Consider the following 24,542-nt stretch of genomic DNA (forward strand, 5'->3'; position numbering starts at 1 on the left):
GGATTTGTTTATCTTTATCACAACTTCTATCTGATTCACCAAGGCAACTGCCTCAACAAACCCTTGTTTCAAGGAGTTCACTTGCACAAATCACACACATGTGGTTTCACAGTAGTACATTCTAACAGTATTTTACCTCAAAGGTACATAAGAGTATTGGCCTACATGTCCAAGTGGTTCCTTGGTTTTCATGGAACACCGCTGTCATTGAGGCGTCTTTGCTAATTGCTGTGCTGAAAGGGGGACTTTCATCAATCTACTTGGTGAGACATTAGACTGCAGGATCATGCAGCATACATGCTGCCAGCATTCTACAGCTATTTTTATGACTGCAGCAAACACACCGGCGACACCTAAACAATATTATGAATGGAATAAAAATGCAATCCTTTGTATAAACCCAACGGTTAGTGTTAAGAGATCTCCCGAGTGTGCTCTCGTCATCATTTGCATTGGTGCCAAAAGCTTCCCTTCAACTTAGGGACACAATGTGCTAAGTTTGAACTATTGGCTGACAGAAAACTGGCGCCATTCCTTGCCTGACATCCAGCCTTCCTGACAACTAATTACAGTATACGTACTGATTAACCACTGAATTCCTGGCCTTTTTTCAACATACCTTGCCCTTATTTAAGCATTAATTAAATACATAAAGAAAACCCTATTAACACAAATAACGAATAAGACAAAATTGTGTTGCCACAATCAAAGTGAGCCTTTATTGTGATCCTATAAATCAACAGTCTTTTGGTACAAAAACAGATCACTGAAATGAATATGGACAACACCTACTGTACACATAAAAATGTTGGTTGTGGCAACATATTCAAAACAGTGTATGGTATATTAAGTGGTCTACTGCTGACCACAAACACTGATGGAAGTATCAAATGATAGAATTTCCATTAAAAAAAATACAAAATGCAGATAAAAGTCATACCACTTAAGGCAAGTGAAATATTTGAAACAGTTGCTACAAAGAAAAGTTATAAACAATGTATATATAAAGCAGTTATACAGTACATGTAAACTGACTTTTCGTTACTTTCCGTCTACATTAAATGCAGATGAGGTTAGTCACATTGATAATTGTATTGGTTTATGGGAAAGGTTTTATATTTAACAGCCAGAAGATCTCAGACTCCTGTTTCTCATATTATCACTCGACCGGAGCCTTCATACTTGTACATATACTTTTGTATAGTGTCTACTCAATCCTATATTCAGTCAACATCTTAATAAGGTAAATACCATGCTAAACATGCTAGCATCTGGATATTAGATTTCACAAAACTGTCTCACACAATTTATTTAATTCATTTGCAGTATTTTGGAAGAGCAGCAATTCCACTGCTTTGTGTTTAGCTAGGTAATGAGAAGAATGGGTTGTATATTTAATAAAAAACAAAAAGTATTTTAGTTCTCTTTGAATTTTCATACAAGGCACAAGGGTAATGGTTTGCAAACTAGTCACTAAACAAGCAGTTGCTGGCCAGCAGAGCCTAAGTGGGTTTAAAATGACGTTACATGTAGTTGCACACTTACAGTACGACGATACAGATTGCAGACAAGCCATAAGAGCTTTTGTTGATAACACCACAGAAACCTATGATATGGCCAGTAGCACATTTACACTGAGTGGTGATCTTGCCCAGAGTTGGGGAAGAGTCATATTTTTCATTGTGTTGAGTTAGCAAAAGAGTGGTTTAAAAATGTTTACAAAGTGCTGCACTTTTCACCCCTCTTTATAATTTGGGAACATTGCCAGCACCAATTAGTATCCACAGTACAGCTCCGGAAAATGTCTCTGACAACACAGACATAGGGAAGCTGAATGAGGCATTTGTTTGCTGGTGACCTATTCCACATTGCATCCTGTGAGTAGGCCAATGTGTACAAAGAATTAAGCCTCGAAAAAATCTGTGGCCCCATGGAACAAGCGTGTGTGGCACCCTGTAACTTAACGAGCAAAGTACAATTCTTCCTCAGACTCGAATCTGGTATCCGTTCATGTCTGCAGATGATTTTTGCTCCACAGTCTTCTTGTCTCCAGAGGGACTGCAACAAAACAAGCACAAAAATATGAGACATTCACATAAGAAGGAAACTGTGACTAATTCATAAACTACATATCCTTTGACAAAGATCACCAGACTTCTGTAGTCAGAATATCTTAGGTGGCTGTAGTGCATGTATCTTTTCATGAAGGACCGAATTATCTGGAGCACATGATTAGTCATACCGTCTCTCAACACGGCTGATCCTGCGTATGGGGCTGCTTGGTCCTCTGAGGGGTGAACCCATGCTGTTTCTCCTGTCTTTGGTGGGAGAGGGTGGCGCAGGCTTTCCTATCTGCAATTCACGCATATGAACATCTTCATCAAAATTTCAGTACCTTTGAAACACCGCATACCGGTGAGTTAACTATGCTTATGTCCTCGCTGTGCAGGGAGAGGCTAAGTTTCTGTGGCTGAAAATCCCCCTGTATTTTAAATGTGATTGTACAGAGCGCCCGCTGTAAAAGATCACTTATTGATGGATTGAGCCAGCCATGCATGAAGCACAGCAGAGCAGAGTCAAGCCATCGCATTAGTTTTATTAAACACAGGGCTCTGCATCAAGGCCGCCTCTATTATGTTAGCATGAGAGGTGATGAGAGAGCGTCGTTTGAGAGAAATCGCTCCTCAAATAGCAGGTCAGCTCAGTGTCACTGTGCATGGAGACACAGCTCATCAAAGGAAATCTAATAAGCAGTTAGTAAGGGCAGTCCCCTCTCATCATTGTCTTTAGTGCTGCAAGAGCTCCATCAGCTTGTACTCTACTGGTGTCAGCAGCAAAGTGAGCATTTGAATGAAAAAATTTATGTTTATTTAGAAGCAGTAAGAAATGTAAAGCAAACGCTAAACATGCAAAAAGTATCTGCTTTATGTTTAGATAGCAATTTAAGTGTTTTCAGCTGTGCTGTACCTTCAGCCTCATGTCTCTGGTGTGTCTCTCCAGCTCCTTCCGCAGCTCCTCCTTGGTCAACTTGTCCACGTCTAGTATCGAGTGTTTCCATTCTATCTGCTCCACACTGTGAGGGTCGTGGGACACGTACTGGCCGATCCTGACCTTGCGTAGGGTGTGCCAGTTGCCCCTGTAGGCTCCTTCAAATTCTTGCACCAGGTCCATCAGTGTCCGGAACTCCAGGTGCTTGAACATGAGGTCCTCCCTCCGGCTGATGCCCAGTGCGCCGAAGCGTCCCCCACTGTGAACTCCCAGCACAATGTGGTGGAAGTTGTTCCCTGAGAACTGAGAATGGAAGCTGAGGGGGAAGCGCTCCACACCCGGCATGTTGTTGGTGAGGTAACTGTAGGAAAGTGGGTCAAGGCAATGGACATTTAATCTGTGACTCAAAATCTGTGAGCAAAATTTGAAAAAGACAACATACAGTAAGTTTGCCAAAAAACACATCACGAAACCACGTCTGGTCAGTGCACGCATGTGAAAACATGGAGTACTGTGCCAAAGTTTTAGGCAGGTGTGGGGAAAATGCTGTGATGTAACACTGCTTTAAAAAATATTTTATTACATGTTATTACACTATTGTTATAAATTAACAAAATGCTAATTGAGTGAACAGAAGAAAAATGTGATCAATATTTCTTCTAGTTACACATAGTTTTTGAACAAACTTGGCAGTTAGGTTGGCCCAAACATCTTGGAGAACTACCCACAGTTCTTATGTGGATGTAGGCAGCTTCAGTAGCTTCCCTTTCTTCATGTAATCCCAGACACACTCAGTGATGTTGAGATCAGGGCTCTGTGGGGGCCGTGCCATCACTTCCAGTACTCCTTGTTCTTTTTTATGCTGACGATAGTTCTCAACGACTTCCACTGTATGTTTGTGATCACTGTCATGCTGCAGAATAAATTTGGAGACAATCAGCAACCCAGTCCCTGTGTTTCTGTGCATAGTTTAATCGCTTTAATCGTTTCCATGTCGGAGGCTTTTTGGCTTTGTCTTCCATGACGACCATTTCTAACCGGACCACTGGACAGTAGATGGGTGTACCAGGGGCCTGTTGTTTTCTGCCAGTTCTCAGCTGATGGCACTGCTGGATATCTTCTGATTGCAAAGGGAAGTAAGCATGATGTGTCTTTCTGCTGCAGCAGTAAATGTCTTGAGTCGACCACCTCGCTTTTCTTTGTGCTTCTTCCAAAGAGCTTGGACAGCACATCTGCAAACCCCTGTCTGCCTTGACATCTCTGCCTGGGAGAGACCTTGCTGATGCAGTCTAACTATCTTGTGTCTTGTTTCTGTGCTCAGTCTTGCCATGGTGTTTGACTTTTGACAGTAAACTGTCTTCAACAGCCTCACCTTGTTAGCTAAGTTTGTCTGTTCTTCACCCAGTTCCTCCTACACAGCTGTTTCTGTTTCAGTTAATGATTGTGTTTCAACCTACATATTGAATTGGTGATAATTAGCACCTGTTTGGTGTAATTGTGTAATCATACACCTGATGATATGCCTACAAAATCCCAGACTTTTTGCAAGTGTACCTAGAAGCATTTTGTTAATTTATAAATATGAAAACATTCTTACTTTATAGCATTTTCCCGCATCTGACTGAAACCTCTGCACAGTACTGTACAACAATACAACATGAAGATATCAGGCATATAAAGCATCATGCAACATGATCTGCTGCTGTAAAGATACATCCCCAGGATCACCGCCTCCAGGCATTTGATTGGCAGAGCCTCCCGTGTCATCTCTTTGGCAATGTCCATCAACCTGAACAAGAGAGTAACACTTTTACTGGTTATCTGTGATACATAACACTAGTACACTACTGAGTTCGCTACAAATGGCACGAGCATGCTGTTATTGATTCCATGCAGGGAAACAAAAACATTTTCCATGAGCCAAGGAAATAAAATTTGCACTACTAAATCTAATAAAGCGAGGTCAGGGAAATTGTGTTTCAGTCCTCTGCTGCTTTACGTTTGTCTCAACTCAAAAAGCCCTAGGGTAGATACAGCTTATCCACATGCATCAGGCATTAGCAGCACAGGCTAAACTAGAAGAAATGGCTGAGTCTATCACTGATAATCAGTCTTAGGAGAAAATAGAGATGTGCTTACGCGGTAAGAGGCCGGCTCTTCTTAATTTCAAAAAACTGTGTTCCCGTGTGATTGTACCTGTACGACACAGTTAAGGTCATACCATGACGTAGCAATGTGAAAGTGCTTTGGAGGAATACTCTGCTGCCTGCAGTGGCGAGGAGAGACAAACACTTAAAGTGCTTTGTGATATTCATGGATTGTGGATTAATTATGGATGAATTTCTGCTCTGTGTGGAAGTCAAGCTTAATATAGAATATACTATCTACAGTGGCCTACTTTCTAATGTTGCCCCATATCTAACAAAGTGTGCCAAAAACAGTGTGTCAGTGGGATTAATAAAAGGTAGTTTGTAAGCAAATACTTACATCTTACATCCATTTGAGTGAGATTAGTGTGTAAAATATCTTTTCTGACCATAAATGACAAATGATCAAAAACATTTAAACACACTTGACTCGATAATCACTGTTTTTATACCCACGTGGTACTACTACCCAGCCAGTTGTACCAGTTCAGTCAAAGGATACTGCAATTCCCTGATGTATTTCTGTATGGCTTCTAGGCGCTGTGGGATAGTGGTGGTAGGTTGGTATGTAGGCACACTCGGCATTGGAATCTGTGGGACAGAGCATCCAAATAACTGCATTACCATTCAACAATCCCAATATTCATAGCAGCTGGAGAATGCAGCCTTGTGCGATTCAGCAAAAATAAGGGAAATATCTTAATTGCTCTTAAACAATGCTCAAGACTGAAAGGTACCATTCTTCTGTGTCTAAAACATCTGTAGCTTGCAAATGAACTGTGCAGGACAGACTGGACAACACATGCCTTGTACTTCACTACTGTGATAAAATTGGAATGAGCAAAAATAATGATTTTGTGGAGTATTTATGGTTGATTTAGTGGCACATGTCTTTCTGTTTTTCTATCAGTAATGTGGGACTAGTAACACTAACTCAACATGTTTCCACAACACATGGGTGTAAATTGCTTCTCCACCAGTCACTCCTGTCATGTATAATCAGGTGTAGCTTTACATATCCAACGCTTTACCTTGGGCAGGTCAGTGGCACGCCGGATCTCTTTCTCCAAAGCTTCACCGTTGGGGTGTATTCGAGCCACATGGCGCCACATCCTCTCCCAAGTCTCCTCATCCACGGGGAGGCCTCCTCTGTTCACATAGAAAGGCACCCCTCCATCCCTCAGTTCTTCTTCCCCTTCATCCTCCTGCTCCTCATCTCTCTCCTGCACTGAGCTTGCAGTGGGCCTCAGCATCCCTCCTCCACCAGGTAGCCAACTGAGTCCAGGCACAGAAACGTCCTGACTGATGCCTTGGACCTTTTGCCAGTTAATCAGCTTGCAGGTTTAAGTAGGTTCCCACAACAGATGGCACACTCATGACATCCAACAGCTTGTGCCACCAATATCTCAAATACAAGTCACTGCAGTGGTGTCTTAAATTTAATGTGGATCTCTCACATATGTTGTTGAAGCAGCTGGAGTTGCACCAGGGGTTTCCAGTTGAAGTTCAATAATAAAATCCTCTTTTTGAAAAAAAGAATGACTTTGCAGTAACTTCTCCACACTTTGGTTAAATTTAGAGGCTATAGGCCATTGGATGTAATACATACAACAAATTCGTCTAAATAAATAAATAAATTAAGACACTAGGGTAATTTAGCATTTGGATGTGAATCCTATTTTAATAACGATACTGTGGAAGTTGATCAACAAGCAAACACAAGCCCGCCAATGTAACGCTACTGTCTGTAAGAGGATTGACTCTGCAGACAACAAAGTATTAGAAATTACTAATTCCTTGTACCGTTAAAGGTCATTCACATCACATACATCCTACAAATCACTGCTGCTGTTCAATCCCATCACCGCGACACTCCTCAAACGTCCGGTTCATCTTCGTTTCAAATGATTTCCTTCCAAGTCAGCCGGTTCATTGTTCATGCAGATGCTCCTGGGTTCAGCGACTGCGGTTTGGATTCACGTCCAACGAGCCGCTCAGACACTCCCAGATCTCCGTCTACTGCGCATGCGCTCTGTTTAGCGGATGATCTCAGCCGTCACAACTGCTGCATTCAGGAGCTCTCCGAAAGGAGTTAATCTGAGGTCCACTTGTCTTTTCACATGCCTTTATTTACTAACGGTGCCAAAAACGCACCATTTTGGGGTTACATTTCAGTTTACTAATCCAACAGTATTGTGTTTGGTGGAGTGGTGAAAGGATGAAGAAAATTTATTTTAGACATTTCTTAAAGATAAGATGGCAGCTACAAGGCAGTGAAAACAGACATCCTACATTTGAGCTTTATTTATTTATTTTTTTATACATGAGATATCAAAATATTTTTATTACCATCAATTGAAATTACAACAGTTGACTTAGTTAGATTAATTTGTCCAGTTAATACTTTTGTTACTAACATTTACATTGACCTCTTCCCTACGTTTTCTATTATACAGGTCACTTAACAGCATTGTAGCAGCAAGCAATAAAACACATTTCCACTGTAATTAAAGACCTAAAAATAGGATTATTAAGAAGCCATCAACAAATGTGTAAAATATGAACCTAGAATGTATTTAGTTTATCTTCCCCATAATAAAGTTAACAGCTCTATACAGCAAACACGCCTCTACACATTTGGGGTGTTGGGAAAAACTGGAGACTTAAGACATGTGTTGCAACAATTAATTTATTCGTGTAACAAAAATAACAAAACTCAAAGTAATTAGCAGTTGGATCAAAACACACACACACACACACACACCGCATCCTCACCTAATCAAACTTCAAAACCTCACAATATTTATGATATACATAAAAGGAAAATAATATTCAACAGGAAACTTCAGTCTATTTACAGGTCTAGTTCTTTTGTAGAAATATTAAAACCTTGGAGCACCATAGTCATCAGGCATCCGTTCAATATTGTACCTGTATGACAAGAACAGAAGAAAGTTCAACATCTCTCAATATGATTCTCCTATTCTTCATACTGTGCTTTTGATGAAGCTGAGTCCAGAATATAAGTTTAGGCAAAAAAACACAAACACAAAAAAAACAAACATAAAAACTAAATTTATAAGTGTTACCTGTGGTTTGAGATATACATGATGGGAACCCCAGGAATCTTCCTCACCCTTCTCTTTAGATCTCTGTCCACAGTGGCCAGGATGTAACACTTGTGCTGTGGAAATAAATGTCATACATTTACCCACTATTGTTATGTTGCTAGTAGCAACCACAACTGGCAGATTTTTAAAGTGCAAGTTTAACTGACATTGTTACATCCAGCCTTTTGTTACCACTGTGACTGAGCAAATATTAACAAGCATTTCTGATCTACTACTATCCAAATGTCCTTGTTGGTTCAGTATATACGCAAGTACTATTTATTGCAGCTGTTTTGTGATTGCTGATATTTGATTTGTTAATTTTTTTATTTTTTTTTGCAGTTTACTGCTAATCAAGCTAGTTATTTTACTAGCTGTCTGAGGTTAATGTGTTGCAAATACAAATCTAAGTAACTGTTAGTTCTCTAGATTTTGTACCAATTTATTTTTACAATCCCTTTGGTTTAACTTTATTATTTTTACAATTGTGTGCATGTGTCTCAACACATTTCTGGACAACCTCTGTTTGTATGAAAATATGTTTTCAGGAGATTTATGGAGAAACATGTAAAAACTATATTGCTATAGGGACAGTTTTTACAATGCACGTCTGTATACCTACTTTGTTAAAAAAACAAAAAACAACAACAACATACATTTCACATAAGGACAAGAAATTTATTGTACCAGATTAGCTACTAGCGAATTTCCATCTGCTGTCCCTCTCTCACAATGCATGCTATAGACCTTTTTTCACAGCAGACATTTTGACTTGTCGCAGAAGGAAAGGCATAGATGAATTTATTTTTCTCAGTTCCATCAAGTGTCCAAGTAGGCTATGACAGTGAGCCAGCATGCACAATACCAGGACCCTGAAACTAGCTCACTTAATCGAATGCAGTCATTGTAAATGTTATCATTTACACCTAAACCTTTCCTGCCATAACAGGCAAAAATGTATTTTGCTCAACATTGTCTGTTCATCATGAAGTGAACACTGACATTCTGTTACATGTATGTATAAAAATAACTGTACATTAAAGCATCTTACCTGTGTTACTCGTTGGACTAAACAGTCATCGGCATATGTTCCCTTGTGCGAGCACGGCAGGCGCTCAAACCTTGGATCCTTTGCTATTCTGCAAAAACAAAAAATGTAATTCAAAAATAACTTAGGAAGAAAAAGAATAGCTGCATGCCCCCAGTGCCATTTGTATTCAGCAACTTCTACCTGAGTGCGACTCTGTACTTCATTCCAAGCTTTTCAATCTCAGCCATCACACAGTCTGTGATCTGTGGAATACCTGGATTGAATGAAATTGCAGAAAAGAAAATATTAAATTGTAACATTGTGAAACACATATTTAAATAAAAAAAAGGTTATTATCCTCATTAATAATTAGTACTTACATTTTGCATACAGGCAATCCATCATAGATTGAACAATGTCCAGTTTGGCCTTGATGGAGAAGTTGATGAAATTGGTGTCGACTAGAATGTGGTACGGTGGACCAAGCTGAGTATTGTACTGGAAGAACAGGCACGATGGGTGCTTTGACCTGCATAAAACATGAAAAGAAATCAAATTAAGGAGCCATCTACCACAAGTCAGCATCCAACTGAAGTGTTTGTGTGGCCAACTTACACTTCTCTCTCCTTAAGCTCTGAGGGATCTTTCTTCTTTTTCTCTTTATCTTTAGCACGGTCTTTCTCTTTGCTACAAAACAAACAAAATAGTTAGTTCTTGCACAGATCTTTAAGATGCCCATATAACTACGACAGCTTTGTTTTGTTAAATGTGTTTGAGAGAATTAGCTGGAACAATACAAACACAGCTAACGAATAAGACAGTTAAACCAGGGTGACCTAAGATAGAAAACAGAAAGCAATTATTAAAACTCACATTCTTCGATCTTTCAGATTAATCATTCTCTTCATGGCAGCAAACTTCCTTGTTTTCTGCTTCCCCTACATTGAACAAGTTAAAACACACTTGGTTAGAACCAAGATTTCACAACCAATTGGTTTACAGCAGGAGTACACATTATTAAAGTGGTGTTAGTGGAGGATTTCAGTTTACCTCACAACATAATCTCCATATTGATTAAAACCGACTCACAGGACGTTGATTTATAGTAAAACAAAACCTTACTGTTATTATTTAAGCTGTTTTTTTTTAGATAGGAAACAATGTACAGTATTTAAAAAACAAACACTGAAAACCTAACTCAGGCTACAATTATGGTCGCAACATTTTAGGGAGACAACCGTCAGTCGAACTTTAAAAATACTGTGACAAAGACCTTGAGATTGTAAATGTTAGTTATGTATTTAGATGAATATCCCGTTCAGCAGCTGATGATTTTAGTGTAGCTGCGTTAACGTTTAGGCGCTAAGCTAGCTAAGTTAGCTCTGTGCCTTTGCCTGACAAAAAGGCTTCAAGTTCTAATTATATACAAAATAGCATACAGACGAACTACAATTATTAAGACGGTCATTGTGTAACTGTTACATAGCTAGAGCTTACATACCATGCTTTAAATTTGAGAGGACAGATCTCAAGTGGAACTCCTTGCCCTCGTGTACCGACCATAGACTGTAGATATCGACGCGTTAACTAGTGACGTAATCAAAACTCGACACCTTTTCTGCGCATTTTCCGGTTGCAGAGCTAACGTTAATGCCTGACAGACGAAGGTAGTCCAGTGTTTATTAGCCTAGATTAAGGACCTTTTTTGTTTTTTTACAGTTGCATGTTTGCTTTGTGGAGCTGTGCTATTGCAAGAGGCGTGTTATGAACGTATTGTGCTGTGAATCTTGATACGTATTGTGCTGTGAATCTTGATAACCGCCCTGGGTTTGCGACGGGCTTTCTGAAATTACGCTGACAATGTTGGCTAACTCGGCTAGCTGTTAGCTTTGTTGCAGTTGTTCACTAGTCAACTGATGCTACAGTAGCACTTAGCCGTCGGTACAACGGTTGAGAGTCGTTAACAGTAACGTTAGCCTCCAGCTTTACCTTGGGCTCCTGTCAATAGACCAGGTAAAATGGATGATATTGCGGTTAGACTGGTTATGTATCGCTCGCGGGGTTTTCTGTTTTTTAACGCTCACCAAGCAACTTTTTGAATAAGTTATTTAGTTAGCTGTTTCTAACCGTGGAAGCGGATGACATTTGGAAACATTTTTCACCTGAGCTAGCACGTGTAATGTTAGATAGTTTATCATTATCAGCAGCATCACCATCATCTGGACTGTTGTTGTTGGAGTGTAACGTTAACGCTAATTAGACTGTTACGTTAATTGACCTGGTTGACTTCGATTGCTTTTCCTGGCAAAAAAAGAGGATTGGCTAAAAGTGTTTTGACCATTCTTTAGCCAAGTTGTTCATGCATATTTCAGTACTGTGGATTACATGTAATGTTGTTCTCCCATCAGCCAACACTTTTCCAAGGTGACACTTAACATTAAATATTCATGCTTTCTTGGCAGAGCAGTTTATTTGGAAGATGCCAGGCTAGATAATAGTTTGCCGGGTGTTCCTCATTAGAATCCATTTGTTGAAAACTTTTGTTCTGTAATTTGGTGTAGCTGTTTTGAACCTAAGCAGTTTTGTCTTAAATTGTAGGAGACTTGACTAGCCCCCTGGTGAGTGACCGTTTTCCTTTGAGCACGGAGGGGTCTGGGTGAAGGCTGAAAGATGGTCTGATGGACCGCCGCTTCTTCTTGACTTTCCTCTTCTGCTCAGTGTTGTGGATCTTCTTCTGGGAAGTGCGCTGGAAGAAAGGGAAAGAAAGTCAAATTGTGGAATGGCTGCAACGACATCGCCTCTCTCAATACAGGCACTTGTTTGAAGGTCAGTGGGCTACAGTCATATTAATTTGAGATTTACCTGACCATTACAGCTTAGAAGTTTGATTTATGATCTAATCCAGGATGAAGTAAGCAGGTTTAGCTTAAGTGACCTGAGCTTTCCCAGCACCTTGCAAAGCTTTTGCAGAAATACCTTTGATTGTGTCACATCTAACTAGACTTACCACGTTTAATGCAAGGAGATTGTGTTGCTTATTTCTCTGACTCTGGTTATTTTTTGGTTTTGAACCCTTAATATTCAGGCTTATGAGATGCATATGGCATGCATGGACAATCAGCACAGGCTTAAATACTGATTAAACTAGACTTTAATGACCATTTAAGCTGGGGTCTTGCTGATGCTGATTTGTTGGCCAGTATGTGATTGTGGATTTTTAGGTGTTGTTCATGTGTCATCCAGATGTACAGACTCTGGAAGAACTGAGTCTGAGTGTACTGAGTCGTCTGGAAGAGGTGGTGAAGGAACAGCAGCGCTGGAGAGAAATTGCAGAGGCCCACATCCAGCTGCTCCGAGACTTTGCTTTCCAGGAGTGGCTTTGCTCCCAGAACCTGGAGCATTATTACCATACGTAAGTAATGAAAGGTCTTAACTTTAATATTTACACCAAATTGTTAAACAGTCGTGAGCAGCTCTCTGTTTTCAGAAACCTTTACTTGTTGGCATGTCATAAATGTAGATTATTTTTTTCCCCGGCATAGTTTTTTTTTTTTTTTTTTTGGTCTTTTAATGTGGCTATGGCCGTGTTTTATGCTGATTAACACAGGCTATATTTATTTATGTCCACTTGAGGGCCCCCTCTCCATTCATAGCTAGCTGAGTTTGCTGACACTGAGATCTGTAAGCTGCAGTGTTTCAGAGGGTCACTGCAGTAAAAAGTATTCTTTAGAGACTGTTTGTGTGAGACCCTGCAGCAATGCAGATGTTTGAGTATGTGTGTTGGGTGTACAAACAAAACTGGCTATGATATGTAGTTGCTTTATCAAAATGTTGCCTGTTTGCTCTGTCTCAGTTTAAGGAAAATCAATTATAATGTTTTTAAAGGTCATTTCTGTTTCTCCAACACATAGTCATGTTAGTTACCATGTCTTTCAGGAAAACTGTCTTGACATTTCTAATGGGACACAGTGTCACATTTCTGAAGGTCATGACTGCCACGCTATGCTAGCCTCTATTGCTATTTGATTGACAGGACTTTAAACCTTTATTAGTCCCATAATTTTGGCAGATCTTCGACTCGGTGTCTATGTAGTAAGATAAGATTATATTTGCATTTGTTTGTTGGCTAAAGATATTTACTGTAAATGGGGAAGTTGCAAACCCACATAACCTTCTGATATAAACAAGATACAGAGGACTTTTTCTTTTTTTTCTTTCATATCACAGTAAATGATTGCAAACACAAGGTAGATAATAAACCACGCCACTCACTGTGAACTGCTTTTACTATTTCAGCTTTATTCAAAAATATCTTGTTGTCAGGGAAAATTGATGATTGGGTAAAGTAGCATGTTCATTTTTCTGTACAAAGTCATAGTGTTTGTTTTTTAAAAACTAATGAACTTTCTGTTTTTTAGCCACGATAATAATCCTGCCAGAAGATTTTCATCTTATTTCAATAATTATTTAGATAACAATGTATGCTACCGCAATTTCAGCCATGATCATAACACTATGAAAGGTATTCATTGCAGCACAATTGCACAAGCATGTTCCTGGTGTTAACAGACAAAGACGCAATGTATGCTACATGCCACACAATCTCAATACTCCCCGTTGACTTAACTAAAGAGATAAGCTGATAAGATCGAGGTTACTCAGAGTTTCACAAAAACTAGCGTTTGTTCTGTGTGTGGGACAACCTGTAATGCGCAGTGACGCAGCAGTGTTGCTCAATAGTCATGGACTTGCACCTTGTATCATGGTAGGGTTGCATTTCTATTAAGCTGTACTTTTAAAGCCATTTAGCATTCCTGTGAACTATCTACTTCATAAACTTTCACTTGTGTTTTCCACTGCAGTCTGAAGACGTTGGGTTGTATGAATCTGGATGACCTATCTCAGTTTGACAGTCAGCTGCAGCTGTCTCTTGCTGCCTGGGGCTACTACTACGAGGACTACATAAAGTTATCTACAGGCATCAAGATCCTCCAGACATCCAGGGGGAGTCGTGACCAGGACTACGAGATCCGGCTGGTGCACAGCCTTGCGGGGAGGCGTCTGAATGAGAAGTGGTCAATTGGTGAGATTCTGATCATTTTCTGCTTTAGAATGGTTGTAATTTGGGTTGTTTTCCATGGCTGCAGAGTATTAAGAGGCATTTAAATATGAGATGTAAACATAAGATGGATTGCACTGTTGCTTAGTGTTTTCACAAATGGTGTTATTGCAGCAGTCACAGATCATTTGAATGCAACTTATGTGTTGTAATGTAGAAGCCCGGTGTTGTTTCATCTCTGTGTACATCTGTTTGTCGTTTTCTCTCTAATAAAAACAAAGTATTCAGTCCAATTGAAGATAAATGTAGGATAATATAAAAAAATACATGTTGTTACATTATAGCATTCCTGATGCGCAACCATAACCCTCGAATTTCTGCCAAGGGTCTGGTTTTCAACTTGAACCAAAAGTCAAAACTAGCTGCTTACATCCATGGTCCACATAGGCAATGGCCTACGTCCTACGCTGTCTCCAAAGGCAACTGTTGTTTGTCTGATGGCTTTTTCAGACAGGAAACGATTGAACACGTCTAGTAATTAATTTTCAATGAGAGGCCAGAGAATAGGAAGGGAGGTGCGACAAGGAGCGACAAGCAGGCGCAATCCCGTGAAACTGTCGTGGTTGTGCTCATCTAGCGCACATGCCCGCCCACTGCCAGAGCTGATTTGTGTTGAACTTTTTCTCTACACGACGCACAGCGCATCAGTAGACATGAGATTCTTGAATGATATAACCGTTTCTTTGAGGTCGTAGGGTGTGACGACAATGACCTTCACTGCTTCCTCTTTTTTATTAAAATAATCAAATAATTTTACACAGCTGGAGCACTACTCTTTGACGCCTAACTATATTATTTTGTTATATACTCTATCATTCATTTGTAGAAGATATCTTTAAATGTGTCCTATAGCCTGTAAAGAAAATACAGTTGTAGCGGCAGGGATACAGTAGTGCACAGGAACACTACCCATGATGCACCTGGCAGAGTGCTTGTCTGCCTGTTTGTTGACCAAGGAGTGCACTGCGACCCAGCGGATCTAAGGAGTACACAATCGGAGTGTCTCCTGTCTGAAAAAGCCTTTACACGCATGAATTAAAATAATAAAGTGTATATTAAAATGTTATAAGAAGAAACATTTTTTCTGGGCAGAGGGCCAGTGGGGGGGAAAAATGTTACATTGGATACTACTTACATCAAACCATTTTTTAGTGTTTGTTCATTTGATGGGACACGGTGTAGAATATAGCGGCACCGATGTCCAGCCTGGGGGTTTGTAATCCTAAAACAATATCTTAAAATGAAAAGTAAGTACAGCCATCAAAAGGTATCCTGCAGGCTCAGGGCAGTGTGTGTTTTAATTATTCATTGGTACTATGTCCACTTGTCTTTTCAGCGGGAGCTCTCATATTTGGCTGTACTGTGGCGCTGTGCTTCTTGATAAGGGACCTCATGTTTTACGTGATTGGTGAGTCCTGTGTGAGCTCTTATGGATTGTGGTTTGGGCTGATTTGGCTGGCCTTGCAAGTCCTACTACGTGACTCATTCTTACTCCTCCTTTAAGCATATACTCTAACCGAGATGTGGTACTACCGGTTCTACAGATTGCTTTGTAGTATTTGTGTAGTCCAAGGATTTGTCCCAGAAACCTATGTCAAACTTGAATCTTTGCTCTTTTTTAGAAGTGAATCAACTTATTTCAAAACCAAATAAATACCTTGCGTACATATTCAACTTGTCACATGTGCTTCTTCCCCTCTTGTGGCAGGTGGAATTACTGTTTCCATCATAGCGTTTGTCTTTACCATCAAGTTCCTCTGTGAGCTTGCAGCGAGAGTAGTCAGCTTCCTGCAGAATGAGGATCCAGGGCGACGCGGTGACCGCAGCATCTACGACTATGTCCGGGGGAATTACCTGGACCCACGTTCCTGCAAGGTGTCTTGGGATTGGAAGGAACCGCAGGAAGTGGGGCAGACTATGAGCTTCAGAGTCCAGGTGATAATTAATTCACAATGTGTTGAAGCTGAAGTTGTATTGTACTTCTTGTTTCTATTCTGATTGACATTCTTACAAGTGGCTTATGCTCATGCAGCAGTTTCAAGAATATTTGGTAGCAAAGCTGTGTTCAGAAATGAAATCTCTATATTAAATGATACTTAAATGTACTTCTGTCTTCCCAGCTGTTTTATAAGAATGGCCAGCCTTTCCCGGCCCATCGACCTGTGGGACTGAGGGTCAACATCACCCATATTGAATTGGCTCTGGACATCCCTGTTACACAGGAGGTTCTGCAAGAGCCAGAGTCAAATGTAGTCAAAGTGGCCTTCACAGTGCGAAAGGCCGGACGCTATGAGGTTGCTGTCAAGCTGGGTGGCCTCAATGTGGCCTACAGCCCTTATTACAAGATATTTCAGCCAGGTAATACTACTGCATGTGTTTTAGATCGAGCCTGTATTTTGCTGTGTGTGATCATTGATTTGACAAGTTTGTTTTGCTGCTTGAATATTTTTCTGTTCTTTTGTTCCCTTCAGGTACCGTTGTCCCATCCAAAACCAAGATAGCCTACCATTTCTCCACCTTGGTGCTAACAAATGGCCAGCAGCACACTTTGCAGATTGAGCCCAGAGACGAGTATGGAAACCCCACCAGTAACTCCACATCTCTCACCGACGAAGCCAACTACAGCGTCCATGTGCACTCTGTAAGGCAACAAACCCCATTTCTGTTATCCATTATACTGTAATTTGAAGATGTGTTTCTTGATTATGACTGTAAAAATGCCAGCATTTCTTTTCACCCCTCTGTTCCCAAGTGCACAATCACTAGTTTTTACAGCACAGCTGAACAGGTTCTTTCCAGTCATTTCCAAAAGTCTAAGCTGGGATTCATTTTAGTTTCCCTCTTCTTCCAGCTGGGCACAGTGGATGATGACAGTCTGGAGGAGTATTACAGTAAGTCAGTTTCACTCAACAAGCAGCAGTGCCAGGTTCTGCTGAGGCTGACCCTGAGGAAGACCGGCTGTTTCAGGGCCCGAATCTCCTACAAGGACCAGCCGCTCAGTAACGGGGAATTTGACATTATTGTTCTCACTGGTGAGCAGCCTTTACATTCAGAATAAAAATATACTGCTATAGTATAATTGTGCCCAGAAACCATTAAGGAGATTTGTTGCTGTTCCATCAGTCTAGGTAGCTGTGTTTTCAAAGGCTAATACTCATATTTTCATTGCATATTGCAGAGAATGAGAAGTCCTGTGTGGAGAAGAATGTGTCCACTCCAGGCATAAGTATCTACTTTGAGGCGTACCTTTACAGCAATGGGAACTACAGCACTTCCTCGTGGCAGTTACCAGCCTCCTCTTTGCTGGTTCCTCAGCGGAGGCCCTCCATGGGAGAAGAGGAGGATGAGCATGACTCTCCTGTGGAGGGACAACCTGAGAAGGTCAAGAAACCAAAAAAGGTCTACTGTTACATATCGCCAAAGGTAAGCAGCCAGCATGTAATGGTTAGGTTTAATTAGTATGATTTTTCTTCTAGTATGTATTTAAGAGGGGAGAACTCAACGTGCGTTAATGTGAGATGACTTGGACTTTTATGTCAAACAGCAATTATCCGTGAAGGAGTTCTACCTGAAAATTATTCCGTGGCGCCTTTTCACCTTTCGAGTATGTCCAGGAACAAAGGTAAGCAGAACTGATGTCAGAAAACCCTGGCGAATGGGCCACTTTCATTTGGTTTAACAAGCTCACTGGACACTTCTGCTCTCTCATCAGTTTACCTATTATGGTCCTGACCCAGTTCACAAGTACTTAACTCTAGTGGTGGATGATGGGATACAGCCTCCCGTGGAGCTCAGCTGCAAAGACAGGAACATCATGGCCGCCACCTTCATTCGCTTCCTGCACAAGAACATTGGTTTGTTTTCAGTCTGATCATTTTTGCCCCTGAGCTGCACGCAGTCAGCACTGTCTTTTGTGGAGACTGTAGCAGTAATTTGATGGTATTGTCCACAGGTGGCTCTGAAACGTTCCAAGACAAGGTGAACTTCTTTCAGCGTGAACTCAGGCACATCCACTCCAAGAGACCTCGCACCAAGACCTGCCTAAAAATCACCCGACACACAATTCTAGATTCAGTGAGTGTCTCTTTACTGTATCATAAAGCCGTTTCATAAGCTGTGCACTTTGAAAATAGACATGTAATCATAGCAGTCATGTGCCCCAGCCCAGTGATAATTTTAACTCTCTTACTTGTTGCTGTTGCTCAGTCTCTGAAGGCTACAAGGAACTTCTCTGTGTCAGACTGGAGTAAGAACTTTGAGGTCGTGTTTCAGGACGAGGAAGGTAAACAAAACATCTGAATATAACTTATTCAGATTCAAAGGTGTCTTCAGTGTGTGTGTTATGTTTAAAATTATTTTTCTGATTCAGAGCATGCACTTTAACAAAAATGTCTTAATTGACATCCTAATGAAAGTCACAGACACATTAATTCATTAATGTGAGCACTCTGCTAAAACCTTCGGCATTGCTCTGCAGCTCTGGACTGGGGAGGACCTCGCAGGGAGTGGTTTGAGTTGATTTGTAAGACCCTCTTTGACACCTCCAACCAGCTGTTCACCCGCTTCAGTGACAACAACCAGGGCCTTGTAAGTTCTGTTTTTTAACTCCATGTTTAGAACCCCTAACGGATGCTTATTGCCCTCTTAAACTACATGCAGTTTTTAAAAAAATAACCACATTCATCTTCATTTTCCAGGTGCACCCAAACGCTGACCGCCCACCCCACCTGCGTCTAAAGATGTATGAGTTTGCAGGTCGCATCGTAGGGAAGTGCCTGTATGAGTCTGCTCTGGGTGGGGCCTACAAACAGCTGGTCAGAGCTCGCTTTACACGTTCCTTCTTGGCCCAGATCATTGGCCTCAGGATGAACTACAAGGTATGGAACAAAGTACAGGTCATGTTTTGATTGTTTACGTCCTGATGTCAGCTGGTCTGTCTCATCACGTTGACATTCTCGTGAAAGCCAAGAAACCTGATTTGTTTCTTGGCATTCTTTATTTCATGGAGAACTAGCCAGCATGTTTTACTGTTTATCCAACTTCCTAAGATTTCAAAGCCGAGAACTAAAGCCGCCCCAATCATCTTTTTATCCTTCCACCGAGAAGATGAAGTGCTGTGTTTATTTTAAAAACGTCATATTCCCTGTGTTTTCCTTTTATTTTCCACACGCAGTACTTTGAGACAGATGACCAGGAGTTCTACAAAACTAAAGTCTGCTTCATCCTAAACAATGACGTGAGTGAAATGGACCTGGTGTTTGCCGAGGAGAAGTACAGCAAGTCCGGACAGCTGGAGAAGGTGAGGCAACACGTTGGAAAGGAACATCCCCTTTTATCCCTGATGTCATTTCACAGGACATAGGAGCAATAAACCAAACAAAAGAAACCTTATTGGTTGTTTGGCAGGCATCTAATTTTTCTTAAAGAGTGTTAGTGTTAAGTTTACATAAAGGTGGACAAATGGAGTTTTGAACTTTGCTGCTCAGTTTTAAAAAAACGCACAATAACTCCTCCTTGAAACAGAGTTCAGCCCACTTCTTCCTACTTCTTTAAGTATTGCTCCAAACAGATATTTTTTAGTTATAGATTAATTTCCCAAACATTTATACTAATGTGTTACGGCCAAACACGCACTTTTAGCTTCTACTTTGAGTCCAACACAATAAGATTTTAAACTTTTCCTTGTCTTCTGTTGTTTCACTGTTTTTTTTTTTTTTTTTTTTTAATTTGTATTTTGTCTGACTTTTACATCCTGCCACATGTTCCCTGGCAGGTGGTGGAGCTGATATCAGGGGGAGCTCAGATTGCAGTTACCAATGAAAACAAGATGCATTATCTCAACCTGCTGGCCCAGTACAGACTGGCCAGTCAGGTGAGAGATGAGGTGGAACACTTCCTGAAAGGTAAGGAAACAAGCACAGCTGCAGTCTGACAATTTTTGCCAACTCCTCTCATTTGAGATCTCCGGTAATGTGCATGTAATTAGTGTAATTTCCTGATCAATTGCAGGTTTGAATGAACTGGTTCCAGAAAACCTGCTGGCCATATTTGATGAGAATGAGTTGGAGGTATGTGTGGTGTTTATAATAAAATGTTGATGATGTTTAAAACGCCACTGGGTAATTCTAAGTCTTTCCTTTTAATCTCTCCAGCTGTTGATGTGTGGCACCGGTGATATAAACGTGCAGGACTTCAAGGCCCATGCTGTGATTGTCGGAGGATCATGGCACTTCCGAGAGAAAGTATGTCATGGAAATTCTCTGTGTCTGTTTTCTTCCAGCAGCAGGCCATTGATGAAAAATGTCTGAGCGTGTTCATTTTCCTGTTGCCATAGGTGATGAAGTGGTTCTGGGCCGTGGTGTCCAGTTTCACCCAGGAGGAGTTGGCTCGCCTGCTGCAGTTCACCACCGGCTCCTCTCAGCTCCCCCCTGGAGGATTCAACACCCTTTGCCCCTCCTTCCAGATCATTGCCGCCCCGACACACAGCACCCTGCCAACTGCACACACGTGGTGAGTCGGAAAACACAGGCAGATATACTTAAAGGAGGAGACTTGAGAATTTGGGGATGGCCATTTTAATTTTAGTCTGTTAATTGGTCGGTCCACCACCAGGCATTATCCACTATGTGTTTCAATCACATGTAGCATTTTGTATATAATGTGTGTGTATATATTTTGTATACAAGTGCTTTAATTTCAATTTCAACCTTATTGCATGAATGTCAAAAGATGATAATATTGCCAATAGGGCTGGACCCGAATATTCACATTCGATTTTCAATTTTGAGATTCGAATATTGAGGTTCTTTTTTTTTTTGTGCGCCTGCCCACAGGGCACAGCAGTGAACGTAACGCTCCAGTTCACATCAAAAGGAAGACTAAATGAAGCTACGATTATTCACTCTTAATTACCACCAAAGCTTCGAAGCTCAAAAGATGACATTCAGGCCAGCCCTAATTCCCAAATAATGTCAAATTGCTTTAACAGGATCTAAACATTAGCTTGACTCTCTGTGGTCCTCTTTTCTGTCTAGTTTCAACCAGCTGTGCCTCCCTACATACGACTCCTATGAGGAGCTGCACAAGATGTTGAAGCTGGCCATCAGTGAGGGCAGCGAAGGCTTCGGCATGCTCTGACCCTCCTATCACTAGCACTGTGGATCCACTTGTACAAGAGGAGACCAGAACTGCCCACTCCAGTGCACCAGTTCACTGCATTTATCTATAATTTAACATCTGGTTTCTCAGCAGAATCACCCAGACTCCCTATAAATACTCTCTCAGGATGAGAGGGCATAGCACTTAGTCCCTGAAGGAAGCTGGGACTCAATCGTATGAACTCTAGTGCTACTGTATGTACATAAAATATCTCACTTTTGTAAAAAAACAAAAAAACACAACGGAAACTACGAACTGGTGAAAAAGGTGAGGTTTTGGCTTATTTCTTAATGCTAAAGTTTGCTTAGTTTTATATGTTTGAAAGATATGATGCTAGAGCAAAGGCCTTGAGCATTACAGTATAACTGCTTCTTTTGCATTTTTCAAACTGAGGAACACTTAAGTGCAACAGCAGCCTACATGTGAGACGGGTGATGCGTGCATCTACAGCATTTTGGCCTTAATCGATCAGGGACTGATGTGTGTATGTAAATATATATCACTCTTTTATTTCAATACTTGTACATATTAGTGTGTATACGTAGGTTTTCATCTTTTTGATTTGACATTTAAGAAGAAGGGATTTCTTCATTGTTGCACGTTTCATGGTTTGAGAGTTTATATAAGTTCTATAATAAGCTTTTGTTGTTTCAGAAATGAATGGGTTTTAAAAGAAGCCAAGTAATTTCTATTGTTTATACATGTTTTTAACTTATTGCGTCTTGGAAAAAATATTTGTGTTGACCCATACTGTTGAAAATATGTTTGTCTGGAGCGGTAAATGTTTTTGTTATGTTTTATAACCTGCCTTATTCATGTCCTTTGCCTCTGATTGTATCCAGAGAGGTGCATAGGTGAGAGGATTATCGACAGTAATAGCTAATAGGTATATTGTGACATTTCTACTTGTACATGCAAGGGTCACTGTGGATGTGAGTGTTTGGTTGGATGGATGTTTGGGAGATTATATATAACAAACAAACAAACATTTTGTTATATATGCTGTATCCTTTTTAACTCTTTAATTTACAGCCTTTCATGGGTTTACCTCAGAATCTCCTGTGCCACCTTTGCATCCACTGACACAGGTGTATGTGTGTTCAAGCACATGTACAGTAAAGCATACACATACACATACAGTTTGTTCATACTTGTCTTCTTCCAGTCCTGACTGTACAACATGAACCTAGCCATATTATCACACATCCTCAGTAAAGCATTATATCAGTGGAGAGAATGCTGTCACTACTCTCAATATCCTGAGCCAACAGTTGTTTTCTCTTTTTGCTTTCCTGTTCACATGCATTTAGGAAAATTCATATGTAGACTCCGAAGCAAGAAGAAAACGTTAATGATTGATTCTTCCGAAGAAAAGTAATATTTTTATTTGAATACGTTCCTGTTCCCGACAGAGCACTCTGGATGCAATTATTAATTGCACTAATTCACCCGAGCCAATACACCGTCGGCTTGGGATTTTGATGAGTATTGTTCTTTAGCTGGCCTTTTACAGTGTTAAGAGGGTTAATGCATTTGTTTGGGTTGTGCAATGTTGACCTGATGTACAGTGAAAATGTTAAAAGTGCTTTTGAAAATGTTTCATTAAGGTGTGCTTTCAGCACCAATGGCTGATTTCATATTTTTCAGAAGTAAAGGTAATTTAAGCATTACATATGTACCTATTCTGTTAGATATGACCATCATAAACTAATTTGGAGGTCTCTCCTGTACTTTTATGTTCTTGTTTAATGTTTTGCTTTTCATGAGCATCTACTACTCTATTTTATGTTTGGATTTTTTCTGGGTTAGATGGCCTGAGTGTGACTTTTAGAAATGTAGATATTGTGAAATATTTGCTATGATTTTGATGCTGGGGTACTTTTTTCCTTTATTTTTAATGGCAAGCCTCTGCTGACGAATGTTTGAGATCCTCTGCACTGCAGGCCCTTTGTTTATGGGAATAAAATTGATGGACTAAATTCTTATAACCATATCTTACTTTTTGTGCATCATATTTGGATTGTGTTAAGCAGTGTGATCACACAGCCTTTTTATACTTTCAAAGCTGGATTTGGATGGCGTGCGGTGCTAAATATACAGATCCGTGTTTCCTAAACTGTCCAACATTTGCGAAGAGTACTTTGAAAGGGGACCAAAAGTGTTCTCAACATAATTAGGATCAATGTTTTTACATTTACTTGACATTAAGAACAGAAAGAAATGTATATCTGGTAACATCTCTTCACTGGTAGCACTACTTTCTGAGTACATGGGATAAAGACTTCAGTTAAAGGGTTTGTGGCATAAAAATATCAATGTAATATCAGACTTATTTTAGGAGGTGGGATAGTGGCACTTGTTGCAGAGAAGGTGAATGGTTTTGGAAATCCAAATGATTTACAATTAGTTATTAACTGACTATTTTGTAACCATTAACACATAAAAGAAGTCAGCTAAACTGTCCTTTTGTATAAATTAGACCTATTCTTGGCCAGCAGAATGCATGTTTTAGACACAAGGGGGCAGTGGCTCTACATGTGACATGAATCAAGGATACACTCTGCTTCTGCTGTCATCCCTCGAGACTGCTCAGCAGCAGTATATGATGAGGAGCTTTCCTGAACACTTGCAGTCTTGAAAACGGAGAGCAGTACAGACTGAATACTCTCCATTATAGATATTTCTCATTTTCCCCACGCACATACAAAACATACTTCAAAAAAGGTTTAAGTTCATTTAAACCTGCTGGTTTCACGTTAGTTGAAGTTGTAAAGAAATCAGTCTTTTGAGAGCTCTGTTGTGTATGGAGTGTGATGATACCGAACTAGAAAACACGGGTTCCCTTTCACTATATGGAGATACATGGTGGCATAACTGACAGCCATATCAGCACAAGATATGATAGGACTACACTCTTGCACGCCTGTGTGTTGTTTCCTGAGTCATGCAGTCTCTGATAATGGACTCTTGCGTAAAAGTCATTTTTTAAC

At 40.4% G+C, this 24,542-nt stretch overlaps 3 protein-coding genes across 5 annotated transcripts; 1 reads left to right on the forward strand and 2 right to left on the reverse strand.

Moving 5' to 3' along the window:
- Positions 1-691: 691 nt before the first annotated feature.
- Positions 692-7,137, reverse strand: vash1 (vasohibin 1). Its single transcript, XM_038728025.1, has 7 exons — positions 6,167-7,137; positions 5,638-5,726; positions 5,128-5,184; positions 4,703-4,777; positions 2,968-3,349; positions 2,243-2,352; positions 692-2,058 (listed from the first exon to the last, which is right to left on the reverse strand). Exons 1-7 carry the CDS (start codon positions 6,386-6,388, stop codon positions 1,986-1,988), a joined length of 1,008 nt encoding a protein of 335 aa, XP_038583953.1. The 5' UTR covers positions 6,389-7,137; the 3' UTR covers positions 692-1,985.
- Positions 7,138-7,806: 669 nt separating this feature from the next.
- fcf1 (FCF1 rRNA-processing protein) lies at positions 7,807-10,914 on the reverse strand. The gene is made up of 8 exons (XM_038728026.1): positions 10,777-10,914; positions 10,149-10,213; positions 9,891-9,962; positions 9,656-9,804; positions 9,477-9,549; positions 9,297-9,384; positions 8,225-8,319; positions 7,807-8,066 (listed from the first exon to the last, which is right to left on the reverse strand). The coding sequence occupies exons 1-8, from the start codon at positions 10,777-10,779 to the stop codon at positions 8,018-8,020; spliced, it is 594 nt and encodes a 197-aa protein (XP_038583954.1). The 5' UTR covers positions 10,780-10,914; the 3' UTR covers positions 7,807-8,017.
- On the forward strand, positions 10,881-23,540 carry arel1 (apoptosis resistant E3 ubiquitin protein ligase 1). 3 transcript variants are annotated; one of them, XM_038728022.1, is made up of 22 exons: positions 10,881-10,942; positions 11,874-12,101; positions 12,519-12,687; positions 14,138-14,358; positions 15,731-15,802; positions 16,103-16,329; positions 16,515-16,752; positions 16,866-17,035; positions 17,246-17,426; positions 17,573-17,817; positions 17,939-18,016; positions 18,107-18,248; positions 18,347-18,468; positions 18,601-18,676; positions 18,872-18,981; positions 19,092-19,271; positions 19,568-19,693; positions 20,168-20,297; positions 20,404-20,462; positions 20,547-20,636; positions 20,729-20,904; positions 21,429-23,540. In XM_038728022.1, the coding sequence occupies exons 2-22, from the start codon at positions 11,954-11,956 to the stop codon at positions 21,529-21,531; spliced, it is 3,063 nt and encodes a 1,020-aa protein (XP_038583950.1). In that variant the 5' UTR covers positions 10,881-10,942; positions 11,874-11,953; the 3' UTR covers positions 21,532-23,540. The 3 variants fall into 3 exon arrangements, with proteins under 3 accessions (XP_038583950.1, XP_038583949.1, XP_038583951.1); XM_038728021.1 differs by lacking the exon at positions 10,881-10,942 and adding an exon at positions 11,073-11,288; XM_038728023.1 differs by lacking the exon at positions 10,881-10,942 and having other exon boundaries at positions 11,310-12,101.
- Positions 23,541-24,542: the final 1,002 nt, after the last annotated feature.

Source organism: Micropterus salmoides, unplaced genomic scaffold (assembly GCF_014851395.1).
Source record: "Micropterus salmoides isolate LMB-PRFRI ecotype aquatic unplaced genomic scaffold, ASM1485139v1 Ms_hic_scaffold_19, whole genome shotgun sequence".
In the NCBI taxonomy this organism is placed as follows: Eukaryota; Metazoa; Chordata; class Actinopteri; order Centrarchiformes; family Centrarchidae; genus Micropterus; species Micropterus salmoides.